This window comes from Onychostoma macrolepis, chromosome 03 (assembly GCF_012432095.1).
Source record: "Onychostoma macrolepis isolate SWU-2019 chromosome 03, ASM1243209v1, whole genome shotgun sequence".
Lineage (NCBI taxonomy): Eukaryota > Metazoa > Chordata > Actinopteri > Cypriniformes > Cyprinidae > Onychostoma > Onychostoma macrolepis.
Genome location: NC_081157.1, coordinates 51,182,569 through 51,199,233, shown reverse-complemented (window position 1 = coordinate 51,199,233; position 16,665 = coordinate 51,182,569). Strand labels below are relative to the sequence as shown.

At 34.2% G+C, this 16,665-nt stretch overlaps 1 protein-coding gene and 3 long non-coding RNA genes across 4 annotated transcripts; 3 read left to right on the top strand and 1 right to left on the bottom strand.

Annotated features, from left to right (window-relative positions):
- The first annotated feature begins 2,212 nt into the window (after window positions 1–2,212).
- On the top strand, window positions 2,213–5,700 carry LOC131536175 (uncharacterized). The gene is made up of 3 exons (XR_009269875.1): window positions 2,213–2,254; window positions 4,630–4,696; window positions 5,595–5,700. It is a non-coding gene; the product is annotated as an uncharacterized LOC131536175 (long non-coding RNA).
- Window positions 5,701–7,686: 1,986 nt separating this feature from the next.
- LOC131536170 (NAD(P)(+)--arginine ADP-ribosyltransferase 1-like) lies at window positions 7,687–14,244 on the bottom strand. Its single transcript, XM_058768916.1, has 2 exons — window positions 14,194–14,244; window positions 7,687–8,487 (listed from the first exon to the last, which is right to left on the bottom strand). Exons 1-2 carry the CDS (start codon window positions 14,242–14,244, stop codon window positions 7,687–7,689), a joined length of 852 nt encoding a protein of 283 aa, XP_058624899.1.
- Window positions 8,403–9,978, top strand: LOC131536174 (uncharacterized). Its single transcript, XR_009269874.1, has 3 exons — window positions 8,403–8,803; window positions 9,083–9,357; window positions 9,947–9,978. It is a non-coding gene; the product is annotated as an uncharacterized LOC131536174 (long non-coding RNA).
- On the top strand, window positions 10,308–12,834 carry LOC131536173 (uncharacterized). Its single transcript, XR_009269873.1, has 3 exons — window positions 10,308–10,464; window positions 11,693–11,784; window positions 12,549–12,834. It is a non-coding gene; the product is annotated as an uncharacterized LOC131536173 (long non-coding RNA).
- Window positions 14,245–16,665: the final 2,421 nt, after the last annotated feature.

The following is a 16,665-nucleotide window of genomic DNA, read 5'->3' as shown; positions in this document are numbered from 1 at the left end:
TTCTTTTGTCACGTGACCACTTGCCGGATCAGTAAAATACTATAAAGTAAAACTGTATTTTTTGTATGTTGGATCATATTTAAGAATTATCATAAAATTATCAAAATATGTGTAATAAGCATTTTCCTGGAAATAAAAATGGTCTGTTCATTTCTGTCACTATGTTTTTGTTACTGTTTCTTGAGGATGTGTTATTTTATAAATTAATAAAACCCTGTTATAAATAAAATATTGATTTATTTGTCCTTTCACTGTCTTTGTCTATCAATAAACATATAATATAACTATATAATAAAAAAATCCAAGCCTAAAATTACAAAGCACTTATAGTTTGTTCATTTTTACTCCAATTTTGACTTTGCTGGTATAATTGTTTTTCCTAGGTAGACTTGACATATTGGTCTAATGTTTGTATAAGAAGATTGGTCAAAAGGACACAATGACATAAAGTGAAAGCAAATAACATTTTGAATATGAATGATTAATGTTAGTTTAAAATATTAAGGTTATGATCTGGCTCTGTGGCTTTATTATATTTTAATTTTCTTGTATTTTTTATTTAAATTGTTTTAATTCATTTTGGAATAGTTATCCTCTTTGCTAAAGCTTTTTCTGGCACAAAAATAAACAATAAAAAAACAATTCAAGAGTGTGTACACAGTGTTAATGTCTAAAGTGTCATATGTTAAAGTATAACACTATAGTCTAATCTAAAGGGTTAACTCAAAAGACATAAATACAACAAGGTATTGTATTTAATGAAGATAGACTCCAAAAAAAAAATAAAAATTAATTAATTAAATTAAAGCATAACCAACTCTTTATTATCTTTATTACTACATTCAGTATTATGGAAAAGAACCATCGTGACAGAAATTAAAAGCAGTAATTTGAGACCAGAAATGCATCACATAATTGTACAAATAAATAATAATAATAGGCTAATAATAATAATAATAATGACTATGCACCCGTTTGTAAGGAAGGTTGTAAATTAACTAATTTCTCTGTCCAAAACTGTCACGTCACGTGACAAAAGAACGAACGACTCAAACCCGATGATTCGGGAGGTGAACGAATCAATTCTCTTTCCGGCTCTGACTGCATAGGTTCGTGTATGAGGCTGTCACGTGATGAACGAACGACTCAAACCCGAAGACTCGAATCAGGGGAACTAATAAAACGAAATGATATCAAACACCACTGCCTTTTCGTTTTCTTCAAAATATAAAACACGAAACAGTAATTAAGGAAGAATGGTATTTCTCCGAGGAAGTAATCGTCAGCTGGCCCGCTGCGAGAAACCAGACGTCTCAGTTCATCAGTTTTTGCTGGTGAGTAGATTAAGTGCTTCTGCTGTACTTTTATGTGCATGTTATGCTACCTGTGTTGTATTTGTTAGTTTAATTTACCACGCGATTACATATCACTCTGTTTAGATGAGATAGTAAGTATCAATATAACGAATTTAGACCGACTGGAAATAACATACAGCTCTTCATTAAAAGAGCGGGTTCATAAGAGTTATTTGTTAATAAATTGGACACTGAAATTGTCCAAAAAGGCCTGGCTTAATAGTGTCATGTTCGTGAACTGAGCTACATTGGTGGATCAGTACATAGTATAGCCAGTTTTCATGATTTAATTTATTAATACGATTACTGAGTTCGGTGTAATACACCATCATGTGTTTTCTGTGTGAGTTAAACAAGTAAAGAGTGCTGCTGCAGAAATCTACTTTTTTTCCCATATTTAAAACAAAAATCTCAGCTACTAAGTTCAGTCAGCTGACAACCCTATTGTTGACGTGTTTTTATATTACAGAGTCAGGCCTGGATGAAAACCTGCTTAAAGAGAGAGCCAGATTAACTGGGAAGATAAAGCCTGGTGCTGATGTACCCGGTAAACTAAATGAAGAATAGTAAAACCGAAAAAGCTCAGATGACGCTGAAAAAACTGTCAGCTCAGCCTCAGTAAGTATGTTCTTTTTGACAATCTTTTATATAAAAAAAAGAAAAACAGAAACAAAGACTGGACAGCATTTAATGCAGCAACTAATTAAACATAAGTCCACAAGAAAACAGGCAAAAAATAGTAGGCTAAATACTATAAAACGTCAATTCCAGTTTTTCAAAACACAATACCACAAAAGACAATAAATGTTTATGCTGCTTATGTATCCTTTCAAGAAATGTAAAGAAGAATAGAAGGGCTACAGGAAGAAAACAGCGGCTCAGAGAGGAACTTGAAAACTGTAAGTGACAAATTAGTGGACTGAGATCTCGAGTCACGTCTTTCAGGTATTTATATTTTATCTGAACAAAAACTTCTCACAAAATGAGGAATATTATAAAGCAGTTACAATAAAAAGTAAACAATATGCTCTCTAAAAAGTTGATGCAGTTGTTATAGAGCCAATATTTACCTGATCTTAAAAATGACTTTGATCTGCCAATACAGTCAGGTTGAGCATGTTAAATAACCAGTTCATTTAGATGTTTCCACATACAGTTCTCCAGTGAAGTGCTGACATGATGCAAGTGTTGTAAATGGCCGCTTCATTGATTACACTCTGTATAATTTTGAGATTATGAGAACTATTAATGAATTAAAAACTACATATTCTAAAGATATATATATAATCTTGACACTGTCTTTTTTTTTTTTTTTTTTTAAATGTAAGTGCTTTAGTCAAGCCCCTTACTCATCTAATTAATCTTTCTATCAGAACTGGGCAGTTTCCTGATAGTTGGAAAAAAGCATTGGTAAAGCCTATTTTCAAATCTGGGAATTCAGATGACATGGTTAATTATAGACCAAGTAGTCTTCTACCAGTTCTTTCTAAAGTGCTGGAAAAGGTTGTATCAGAACAATTTTTGCATCACTTAGAGAATAATAATCTTTTACATCCTTTACAATTTGGTTTTAGACATAACTATTCTACAGAAACAGCTACTTGCTTATCATTAGAAAATATTAAGCGGTCACTTGATAAAGGACTCAAAGTTGGTGCAGTATTCCTGGATTTGAAAAAGGCATTCGATACCGTAAATCATAATATTTTAATGTCAAAAATAACAAAGTATAATATATCAAAACGATCTCTGTTATGGTTTGATTCGTATCTAAAAAGTCGTGAACAAAGTGTTGTCATTAATAATGTTAAGTCAGTTCCTCATAATATCAATATAGGAATTCCTCAGGGAACAATTTTGGGTCCGATTCGTTTTAGTATTTATATTAATGATCTTCCAGAAATGTGTCCTGATGCAAGTCTTCAAATGTATGCTGATGACACGGTCATCTATGTATCTGGTAGGAATTGTGTGGAAATTGAAGAAAAGTTATCAAGAAACTTAGAGAAAGTGTCAGCTTGGCTGGATGCCTCTTTTTTAACTTTAAATACCAAGAAGACAAAGTCCATATGTTTTTCAATAACAAAATTACCGGTAACAGAATCATTAAACATTAGAATTAAAAATGAGATTATAGAACAAGTATCAGAAGAAAAATATCTTGGTATGATTTTAGATTCTCAGTTAAATTTGAAAAGTCATGTTAAAAAGGTATGTAAAACAATTAAGGCAAATCTTACCAGCTTTAGATTAATAAGAAATTGTTTAACATATGACCATGTTTTTTGTTTTTAAATTCGATGATATTATCACATATAGTATATGGATTATCTATTTGGTCTCAGACAAATCAATGCATAACTAACCAGGTTGAATGTCTTTACAACAGAGCTTTGAAAGTTTTAGATAGAAAGCAAATAAGATACCATCATTGTCAGATCCTCAGTAAATATAAGATTTTGAGCTTTGCTCACTTTGTCTTTTTTCATTATGTAAAGCTTGTTTTTAAATGTTTAAATGGACTTGCTCCTATGCCTTTCTGTAAATTTTTTTGTGAGATTACAGGGAAGCAGTAGATCCACTAGAGCAGCTTCTAGTGGAAACTGTAGAGTTACACATTGTAAAACATCATTTGCTCAGACTGCTCTCTTAGTGAAAGGTGTAAAATCTTTTAATTTGTTGCCGGATTATTTAAAATCTACTGCTAATTATAATTATTTTAAAAAAGCCACAAAATCTTGGTTGATACATCAACAAACTTGTAGTCATGTTTAGTGTATTAGTATTATAAATTTGTGTACTATTTGTTGTTTATTTTTGTAACTGTAATTTATAAAAGCCCTCCTAGGGACAAGTGTTGCAAATTAGCTTTGGCTATAAGCACTATGGTACATGCATGGGATGCCTGTTGTTTCAGTTTCATCTATGTTTATTTTATCTGTCCCTAACAAATAATTTTTTTTTTTTTTTTTTTTAAATTAAACATAGTCTGAAGTCTCTAATATAATATAGGCTTTCTTGTAGCTCAAATAGTAGAGCATGGCGCTAGCAACGCCAAGATCATGGGTTCGATTCCCAGGGAAAGCAAGAGCTGATAAAATGTAAAAACTGTAACTTGAATGCAATGTAAGTCGCTTTGGATAAAAGCGTCTGATAAATGTAAATATATGTTTTTATAGAAAAATTTCAAAGCACCTTTTATATTTCTCTAAATTATTTATAAGATAAAATAAATTGTTTATATAAAAAATAATTAGTTAAAATCTTGTTTCAGAGATTCCTGGATTCTCAATGAGCTGAGAAGGCTAAGGACAGAGGCACGACCTCAAACTGAAAGTGAGGTAAATATAAAATTGTATTTAGAAAAAAAATGTTGTTTCAATCCTCAGATTTGATTGGTCCAAGACATTTCACTGTTTTTATTACTCTGTGTTCACAATATTCCAGATTATGTATGTGGTGCACAGTAGAGGCAGGTTGGGGAATGGATTGATCTGAATTGAGGAGCATATTTTTTGAAAGCCCTCAATGCTCATATTTAGTGAGTAGGGAGCAGAAAAAGAAAACCTAGAGTGGAGTATATGTGTTGCTCACATTATACTAAGCACACTCTTTGTCACACACAGTTTCATAATAAACTGAAACATTTGTACACTTCTCATGATAACATAAAAGTTCTCTACTATTGTGTGTTATTGCTCAGTGCCATTGTCAAATTGCAAAATGAAAGAAGCTGCGTGTAATTATGAATTTCTCTGTACGTAAATATACCAGATTTAATTATCTGTGGAACTGTTGGTGGAAATTATGTTATTGGTGCAATAACAATGTTTGAATTTTCCTTCTTATGGCCAATAATATATCATCTGCTGATATGTCATGCATCTCTACTCACTATTAATTACATTTTTAATGTACTGTTGTGAAAGAGCAATATCAAAATTGCAGTCATGTTGTTGTTTAATCATTGTTCCTATGGACACATGATAGCGGTGCTCATATTCAGAACAACAGCAAAACAGTACAGCATGGTTTTGGCTTTGGTCTAGTAATTTATAGACTAACTTTCCTGGAATTGTGAGGTTTTTTTTTTTATAACACTTTATAGCAGGGTATCACACTCGGCTCCTGGAGGGCAACTGTCCTAGCTTTGTTCTAAACCTGCTCCAACACACATATCGGTAGTTTGTCAGTTATTTATTAATGTATATTAGTCATGTCCATTTTTTTATTTTGCAGAAAAAGTGAGCTGTGCTTTCCCTATTCTCAGCCTCAGACGTCACGCCCACAAACCGTTGGCTAAACATCTGATACATATGGCACACAAAAGTGGAAACACTTCAAGAGTTTCAATGTCGTCATCGGACTGGTTGAATTATACAGGATTTCCGGGAGACGTGCTTGTTGCGTTCTTTAACGTTCCACCTGGAATCAAAGATGCCGTGACGCCGAACTCCTCACGAAAGAAGAAAGCCGTCATGTCTGAAGCTCTGGCTACGCGAGACAATGCTTTCCCTAATGTGGACACAGGATCCCTGAGAGAGGCTGTTCACAACAAATGATCAAATGAGCGAAAGCTTAATTGTGAGATGTTAATGTTTGAATACTGTGAATTTGCATTTTCATGCTTTGTTTAATTGTGCCTTATATTGTTTTATTGTGTCATATACCCTACTTTGTAGTGTACACAGATGGTGTTGTTACACATGGTGAATAAATGTTGAAATGGCAGATGTAGTATGTTGTGTCACATTTTTGTATTTGTAACATTTTTAAGATTATGACAAGTATGCTAGTAATACCACAGGTTTATGACAGAAAAACTATGGTTTTCTTGCAGGAATATCATAGCAAATTAAGTGTTACCATAAAAAAAACCCCTGCAAAATTATTACAGGAATACCACAAAAATATAACAAAAGGACCACAGGACTATTACAGGAAAGCCAGCAGTAATACCACAGGTTTATGACAGTAGTACCACAGGAATATCACAGATATATTACATACAGTACAACAAAAATGCTGTGGTAAAGCGTCCCAAAAAACAACATAATACCACATAATTACCACACAATTTTTGTGTAGTACTTTTAATGTTTTACCACATGTAATACCACAGGTAATTTTTGTAAGGGAAATGCTGTTCGTCCAATCAGAGACAGTGACACCGCAAATATGCAAATAAGAACTTTAACCGGGGTTTAGGAATGCACCGTGTGAAAAGTCTGTTAATGAATACCCAGGGTTAACAGTTAACCCCAGGCACAGTATGAGCAGTGTGAAACGTGATTACAGATAACCCGGGATTCCGCTTATCCGGGGTTTAGGGTGACCCAGGGTTAACAAGTTCAAGTGTGAAAAGCCCTATTGAGTAACATATAGAAAAAAATATTTGCAATTGCTTTATAAAAATTAGGTATTTACTTAATATAAAGATAAAATTACCGTACTGACCCGAATATAAAACGATGTTTTTTTTCTTGGAAATACATCTGAAAAAACGCGGTCGTCTTATATTCGGGGTCTAGACTTTGACATGTCAATAACACACCCACAACAATAGGTGGCGCCAAAAACGCATAAAACGAGTGTGCCATGAAATATGTAATGTGTGTTGTAAAGATCGTGAGTGAAAACAAAAGAAAAAGAAAAGCTTACAGGGGCGTGAGTCGTGACTGTCATGTTCACCTGATGGGAACAAACTTCCTCTGTAAGTGATTTTAAAACATAAGACAGTACCCAGGTTTGAAGACTATAATAAGATTTCACTTCTACTGATAATACAATTTTGGTAGGCTACTATGAGATGGATAGCCTAAATGTTATAATTCAGATGGCCTACCTGTTATTTCAATGGTATATCGAAAAGTGTATATTTTTCAATGTCATTGTTGGTACATTTTACCAGTATTAACTATACTTTCAAAACAAAAATTTAAATAGAAAAAATGTGCAATTTGAAAATAATTTAAGAAAAAAATTTGTTTTACAGAGAGAAGAGAAAAAAAAACAAAAAAAAAAACAACATTTGGTTTTCAAAAAGCCTTTTTCCAAAAGGTCGTCTTATAATCAGGGTTGTCTTATATTCGGGACAATACGGTAATTTAAAATTATTTTAAAAGCTGTATCATGCATATTAACTACATATTTAGCAGAGATTCAAATTTTCAAAATTCAAGAGTTTTCTAATATATTAAATCAGCCTTTGTGTCATTGTAGCTGCTTTGACTCTTCCCATTGCTGACCAGCATATGAATATTTGATTCAACAAAATATGATAATCAATTCAATGTTTAATAACATCAAGAAACATGCAGTATTTAACTGATTAGTAGTTAAACAAATAGCAAAGTAAGGTTAAAATTAGTAAAACATTCATAAAAGCAACTTGGTTTCCAGTGTTATGTGCCACTGCACAGTTCAGGAAACTTATTTTTTTGTAGTTTTTCAAAGTGAACACAGTATCACACCAGAGATCTTTCTGATCTGTTTTTGTCTTCATATCAGTGACTTTAAATGTCTCGTATGGAGGAATCAGCACCTCTTCCTCATCAGGAAAACTAGAATATTTTGTCAGATCGGCACCTTGACAAGTTCTGATCTCAAAACAAGATTTAGTTCCAAAACCTACTGTCTTGTTACGATCAAAAGAGGAAGACGTAAATGAACCAAAACGAATTTCTTTACCCTTAACATTCTTATCAAACTCAACTCTAGTACCACGATAAGTAGTATAGCATTTAGTTTGTGTTTTCTTCAGAATCTGTATCGCTTCCGTTAACCAAAAGTGAAGTGAATACCATGCATATTTCTCGTCTGTATATTTTTGTTTACCAGAACGAACAGCATCATTGAAGAGCTGATATAGATTAAAAGCTGAGTTAGTGTACGCATAAATAGCGACTGAATGATTCTTTGACAAATTATCTCCTGGCGGTATGTGTTCCTGTTCAGCATCTTCCCAAACTTCTGCAAATACAGAGTTAGAGTTAATTTCCTTCTTCAGAAATTCTGTCTGTACACGAAGTTCCATTTTCTTCGTACACCAATCAAATTTGTCATCAACTGAATTTTCTGCCATATCCAGTGGAAATATTTGTCTTTCATCAGTAGCAGCAGTTCTGTTATCCTGCAGTGACAGCAATCATATTGATCAATCATCAGTATTCATGTCTGTACCCAGACAGCACACGTACGTCTGGCCGACGTCGGCCCAATATCGAAACGTCGGCCTCACTACCTGAAACATCTAATAAACATCGGCCAGGCGTAGGCCGATATAATTCGGTCAGTGCTCTGTTTTCCAGCTCATCAGTCGTCGGCCCTGAGTCGGTTCACGACCGCAGGCCGATGCCGCGCTTTTCTGTTTGCGGCGAGCCCAGTTATTCGTCTCTTAGCAACCCACAGAGAGAAGACACTCCTCCCGGAGACATCTGTGCTTTCAGGTAAGATTTCACTTCAGCTAAATTACAAACAAATACTACTTTGTTGATTCTGTGACACTTAAAAGGTACTAGTTAGGCACATTTGGTGTGCTACAGCACAGGTGAAGAGACTGTGGCTAATTTCAACTAACTTGTTTAGCTAACGGTCACGCTAGCGATTTTTAAAATTAATATTTATGCCTTAATGCGTTTCCAGCCATTTCTCTGAGGAAATGTTAAAGCGGATTATTAAAGAGAAGTCCTAACTGCTTTTTCGCCGTGTTTTTCACTCTTTTACAGGCTGCCAGAAAGAATCCGTCTCTATACGGTGAGCTATTGTTGCTGTTGCTTTTTGAACTACAAATTGAGTTTTAAGTTCATTATTGAATATTAATTGAACGAGACTGTAATTTATTAATGTAATATTTTAATCCTATATGTTTATTTGTGTAAATGCTGTGTGCGCGTTGAGCTCTGCGCGAGCGGGGAGCAGAGTTGCCATGGAAACGGGGCGTTGACACAACTACTGGCGAACAGTAATCTCCGTCTCTCGCTGCGGTTTCCACTGATTTCAGGTAAATACTGTATAATCCCTAAATTTAATCACACAAATATTACATACAAACGTCCCTGACACGTTTCTTACTTGTTATTGACATGTTTCAATTAAATATTTATTTTATAGAAATGGTTTAGTGTCTTCGAAAAAGTCTGTTAGCATCTTAGCAGTTTCAGGTAGGCTAACTCTAGATTGAGCTCGTGTTTATGAAACCCTGGGCTTTTAATCAAATATTCGAATAAAATAAAATTGGACTGTGTCCTATGGTGTGACAGCAAAATGTCTACAAATAACTTGAGAAAATGTATCTTCATTCTTAGAGTTACAAATAGCATGAGAGAGGTTTATCTTCAATGTTAGTTTATTTTAATTTAATTTTTTTTTTTTTTTTGCTGTCACACCATAGGACACATTGATATGTCAACTACCCATATGAGAGATTTTGTTAGCTCTGTAAAGGTTTTCCTGGCGATTTGTCAAAGGGTTGTTGGAAAAGACTTTACTGAATCGATGACATCACTTACATGGAGAGTGTAATCGACTGAAAACAAGTTTTGATATTTCATGGTAAACAAATATTAATAAAAATTGTTCTGTGATTTCAGGAGGACAGAAAGAAACTCTACATAACAGAAGGAAGCTCCAAGATTTCAACATTTCTGAAGGAGCTACTGACTTAGAAAATACAGGTGAACTGAAGAAGCTGAAATATAGATCATGAAATATATTAATGTGCATTTTTCAAAATATATTTAGCCAATTTTAAGAAGGCCTTGACATCAAAACGTAAGTGACACTCAACCTAAAACTAAAAACATAGATTCTGTTATATTACGATTATGTTGTTATTAGTAGTAGTAGTAGAATTTGTTGTGTATGTGTGTATATATATTTGTTAATAATTGTTATATATTATTCTTTCTTTTATTTGCATTTTACTGCTGCTCTAGCTCGTTTCCTTCTAATAAACCTGGAGTTGCAAACTAAATATTGTTGGCTCTGTGACAGATTGCTTGTTTCTTTCCTAGATTCTTCAGTGGTGATGGCCTGCTGCACCCAGCGGAGTTGGAGTGAACCTACTGTCAGACAGTGGCGTACCGTGGGGTTTCAGTCAGGGCCTTCAGTAAGCAACTGTAAACTACATGTACACATCTTACACATCTCTGTTACAGCTAATGTAGCCATATGCGTAATGCACATATTATGCCGCACACAGGCTCTCAACAACAGTGACTGCTGATCAACAATTTCAACAGTAGGCTAGATTAGGTGGGTTAAATGCAGAGTAAATTTCCTACATCATGATCAGTAAAAGTAATCCGCCAATACACAAGTCACTATGCACATTCACGTCAATCTAAAATGACAACACGCCCAAAGCAGCAAAACTGTACAAATGCTGGACATCCACACACCACACCACAGTATTATCAACGCACCATGTACACCTCCATAACAATGTGCATGATACAATACTCATCAAATAATAAAGCACTCACCTGTCACTTGTAAATAAAGTCCCTGGGTCTATCATTCCATGCCTCTTTACTTGGATTAAAAAGTAAACACGTCAACAAAATAACTTGTGCTCGGTGCTAGCTGTTAGCCACTCATAGCACTCATAGTTGCAATCTTTGAAATGGCGCATAAAAACTTTGCTGGCCTTTGTTAGCGAATTCAGTTTGGGTGTAGGTCTTCCTTTCTCAGTCATTCTCGTTTGTCTTCAAAAGAGCGCCTTGAAAAGATGTTTTTAGTAGCTAGGCAACAAGATTTGGTGTAGGCGCCGATGACTGCAGCTGTCATTTTCTTTTCATTGAATTTCACTTTCGTACCTTGGAAATCCCTCACTAAAAGGGCGGTATAATGCTGGGGTAGCACTGGGCACGTCACTAGACCCAGAGGGCGGGCTGTCATTGAACTTCAAAATTTGATTGGCTGATGATTCTGTCACTAATGCTTGTAACTGGGTATCTCGGAGAAAGAATAAACATTGTTCTTTTACATGTTACCAACATTGTAACAATACAAAATGGACTGAAAATGTTTTAGCTTACCCTTTAATAAAGTTGAAGATAATGTTTAACTGAACACAAAACTAGAGACTTGTTTAGTAAGATTTTATCTGAACAGAAGTGACACTCGACCTAAAACTAAAAACATAGATTCTGTTATCTTAAGATTATATTATTAGTAGTATTAGTTATATATGTATATGTTATTATATTGCTATATATATTATTCTTTCTTTTATCTGCATTTTACTGCTGCTCTAGCTCGTTTCCTTCTAATAAATCTGGAGTTGCAAACTAAATATTGTTTGCTCTGTGTCAAATTGCTTGTTTTGTTCCTAGATTCTTCAGTGCTGATGGCCTGCTGCACCCAGCAGAGTCAGTGTGAACTCCTGTAAGACAACATCACCAAGATGCTATAAACCGCAGGATTAGTAAGTAAAGTCTCGAACATACACACTGTTTCATAAGTTTGGGTTGGTATGATTATTTTGTTTTTTTTTATGTTTTTGAAAGTCTCTTATGCCAACCACAGTTTAATGTATGAAATTATTACAATTTACTACAATTTAAAATAACTGTTTTCTATTTGAATATATTTGGAGATGTAATTTATTCCTGTGATGATAAAGCTGAATTTTGTGTCACATGATCCTTCAGAAATCATTCTAATTTTCTGATTCTTATCAGCGTTGAAAACAGCTGTGCTGATTCATTTTTCCAGGATTCTTTGGTGAATAAAGTTTTAAAACAGTACAGCATTTGACATTGATAATAATCAGAAATGTTTCTTGAGCAGCAAATCAGCGTATCAGAATGATTTCTGAAGGATCATGTGACACTGAAGACTGGAGTAATGAATGTTCTGCTTTGATCACATAAATAAATTACATTGCATAATATGCAGAAAACTGTTGTTAAATAGTTTTACTTCATTTTGATCAAATAAATGCAGCCTTTGTGAGCAGAAGAGACTTCTCTCAAAGACGTAAAAAAATCTTACTGACCCCAAACATTTAACAGTAGTGTAAATTACAAATATGATGTTCCACCCACTTAAATATACTGTGGCATGTGTAGTTTTAGCCAAGTATTCACACAACACATCTGATAACCTTGCACTCCAGTTATATGTCTGAATAATATGAACAGCAGCTATGCTAAACTTTCTTCTTTTGATTTCCTGTTTCTATCTTAGGATGCCCATCCCGAGGTTACTAGAGATGAAGCCAGCTCCAGTTTGGATCCAAACTCACTTGTGAAGATGCCAACGCTCACAAAGACTACAGATGACGGCAACTGTACATGGACACACAAAACACTGGACACACAAAACAAATATTATCCTTATATTGCCTATAAGGGTAAGTTTGACGATTTTCAACCCGCTATTGTATTATTGCAACGTCTGTAATATCTGTAAATGAACAATATTTACTCTTTCTCTGAGTTATATGGACCCTATTTGTCCCCTTTTATTTGTAAGCAGCACTGCAAGATGACGCAAAATGAAATGAGTTTTGACAAAATGACACAAACACTTCTGCAGCATCTAAATGAAAAATGCTGTTTTGCATCAGTTTTGCTGACAAATACACTGGGTATCTTGGAGAAAGAATAAACATTGTTCTTTTACATATGTTACCAACATTGTAACAATACAAAATGGACTGAAAATTGTTGAACTTACCCTTTAATAATGTTGAAGGATAATGTTTAACTGAACACAAAATAGAGACTTTAAATAAAAATATTTTAGAATTTTTATCATGCTATTTAAAATTTTTAACTGCTTATTTATTATTTGCCTGGTTTTTAATTTGTGTTTATGCAACTGTTGTATTATTGTAACTCAGTTTTTGCATGAAGATAGCCTTCGATGCTGACAGCACAGAACACATGACTTGTTTTATGAAATACTGTCATATGGACATTATTTTGTTGCCAGAAGATGGTCTTCCCCAGTGAGTCTCAGTCACCTCTGGCTGATTAAAGGATGTTTTAAATTGTAACCTTGAAATATGCATATTCTGTAAACCTACTTTGAAATAAGTATTGTGAAAAGTGCTATACTTATACAATATTTAACCATGGTTTTACTATAGTAAAACTAGCAAGCATGATTATAGTAACCATGTGTTTTTTTTTTTTTTATTGAAACCATGCTTCGATGTCATATTCTATAGTAACATTGTAGTAATACTTCAGTAAAACTGGTAACTATGACTATGACCATAGTTTTTGAAATTATGGTAAATGTTGTAACTATGGTTTTACTACAAATGCTATAATAATGGTTATTTTGTAGTTACTATGGTTTTACTGCAACAGTCATAGTTAAACCATGGTTACTGTAGTAAAACTATGGTAGATTTTGAGTTTACTATGGTTTTACTGCAAATGCTGTGGTAAAATCATGGTTAATTTTCAAAAGACTACAAATAATCGTGAATTATCCGCTTTTGATCAAAACATCTGGTAAATGTAAATTTATTTGTATGTGTAATGTGTTAAATGAAAATATTAATAAAGTTGCAGCTGTTCTTGAGAGTGGTGTGTATTGTTTTATTATAAACCAGCGGCGGCAGCTGCAGGTGGTCCGTAAGGATGAGCAAAACGCCGGTGAACCGCGTCCACGCAGAGCGGCCGGGATTTACAGCTGCGTCGTCCCAACATCGGCCGGAGGGCATATCCGATCAGAGGCCGACGTCGCGGCGACGTATTGCCGATTAGCAAACGATCCCTGAGCGACATCGTGCCGGCGAACTTTTGTACATCGGGCCGACGTCGGCCAGACGTACGTGTGCTGTCTGGGTAATATTCAAACTAGAACTCAAGCTTACCTGTCCTAGAGCAGCTAAAATGAGAAGAAGAGCTTCAATCACTAGCATCATCTTGATTCAGTTAAATCTCTCAGATGATCTAGTAAATCTAGTGAAGCACAGATGCTGAAAGACAACAAGACAATTACTTCAATAGGAATATATACATAGATCTGCAAAATAATGTATCTTCTAGTGGATAGCAGAACCATTTGAAAAATTGGTTACACTTTATTTCGATAGTCCACTTTAGACATTCTTCTAACTATAAGTAACTTTTACACTACATGTTGTAACAGAGTGAAATATCTGTCACGGTTTTGCTGTTGCAATTAAGAATTCTATGTGTGGTAATACTACGAGGCACTAGAGGGCGCTCGTTAGACTCACCTGGATTGTATATCAGGTGTGCAATTGCCTGAAGAAGTAGTTCAGTTTGGGTAGAGGGAACACATGTTTCTTTGTGGCTACGTTGAACTGTGCGTCTACAAAGTCCTAGTTGAGAAACCTTTGGTTTTAAGCTCAACATGTGAGTATAATTAGTGGTGGGCAAAGCGAGGCTTCGTGAAACACTGAAACAGTCGAAGCAAATGTGTCGAGGCTTCGAAGCAATTCGACACCCGTCTCTACGGTGACACCCAATGGTCATTTACAAGTATTGCTCTGAAACAGTTTCGACAGAGAAGCAGTTAGGCGAATATACGAATTATAACCTATGTTGTGTTCCTTGGTTCGTCAAGTGATTTGGGGGAGTGGTTAGTGTTCATGACTGGAATGCTGTCACCCTTGTTTCGAATCCCGGGTGAAGCAGTAATTCATAAAATTATAAAAAACATTTAGAATTTGTGTTTTTATTATTCTGCTATTCTAATGTGTTGAAACATCGGTCTGACATCTGAATGAACTCTTTATGAATAAATGTTATTTTGGTCATGAAAAATGAACATTAATAAAAGACATCAAGCCACAATGTCTGACTTCTTTTTTTTTTTACATATAAAGATTTTTATTTTAAAATATGGATTTTCTAAACAGTGTCTCAACACTTTGTGATCTGAATTAGATTTCATACAATGTATGCCTTGCTTAGATGCAGAGGTGTAAAATACTTGAGTAATTTTACTTGATTACTGTACTTAAGTATTATTTTGGGGGATTTTTACTTTATTCAAGTACAATTTAAACAGACTACTTGTACTTTTACTTGATTACATTTCTGAAGAAAAAACAGTACTTTTTACTCCTTACAATTTTATTTCATCTTGAAAAGTACATTACATTTTTATGTTATCTTATGCACATTAAATATGGGAAACGGAAGCACAAACATGCGTGCCTGATGTGAGAACCAATGATCATTGTTTCATGCATCAAGCACATGTATTTCTACTTCATTTATGACTTTCATCAGTTAAATGTCTGGCTTCGAAAGTTCACCATCAAATATGAGGTGGAAATATTTTTGTGGAAATATTTTCTTAATTAATTAAAAATCTCCAAAAGTGTTTAAATAAGCATTGTTTGTTGAACTAATTGTAATTCGTGTTTAGTGATGTTCTCACCAGGTAGTGGATAAGTTGTATTTATATTATGTCATTATATGACACATCGAGTAGGAATCAGGACTGTCAATGTTTTTTTTTAATCTTAATAATTACATGATTTGCTCATTAATTAATCTAAATAGTAACAAATAATTATTTATCAATATTTGCTGACAAAAAAAAAAAAAAAAAACTCTAAAAGCCCCAAATAAATAATTAAAAGATTAACAACACACAAAAAAGTGGCCTTTATAAACGTTAATGTTGTATGTTTTAATTCTATGACTTTCATTCTAGTATTCTGTGTGGAATATGTTTCTAGCCTCTGCATCACATCTTGCTCCTCAAAGGGATAGTTCACCCAAAAATGAAAATTCTCTCATTATTTACTCACCCTCATGTCAGATGTTCATGACATTCTTTCTTAAGATGAACACAAGCAAAGATTTTTAGTCCAGATAATGCAAAACAGAACCACATCAGAACCCACACAAAGTGAACACGACGGTCAAATTTAAAATATTAGTATTTGTATCCTTCTTACATGTGCCTATCATTTCACTTAAGAAGACATTGATTCATTAAAAGGGGTTGCATGCGTTACTGTCATATTCACTTTGTGTAGTTTTTGAAGTGTCATTTTTGGATGTCCCATACACGTAATTTTTTTTTCTAAAACCCTTAGTTTGTGTTCATCTGATAAATGAATGTCACATGGGATGGCATGAGGGTGGAAAGGATGGAGTCTCCTTTTAATCCATTTACCTGTATTTTTTTTTTCCGGTGTTCCGCTGTGCTGCATTTTAATTGTTGTTGTTGCACTAGATATACGTGTTTGACCTGCACCATTGCATTTTGTTTCATTTTCTCCCTTTAACCAAACTTCTGAATGTCTGTCAGAAAAGAAAGTACTTCTACTTTTTTAATACTTGAGTACAAATTAAAGTTG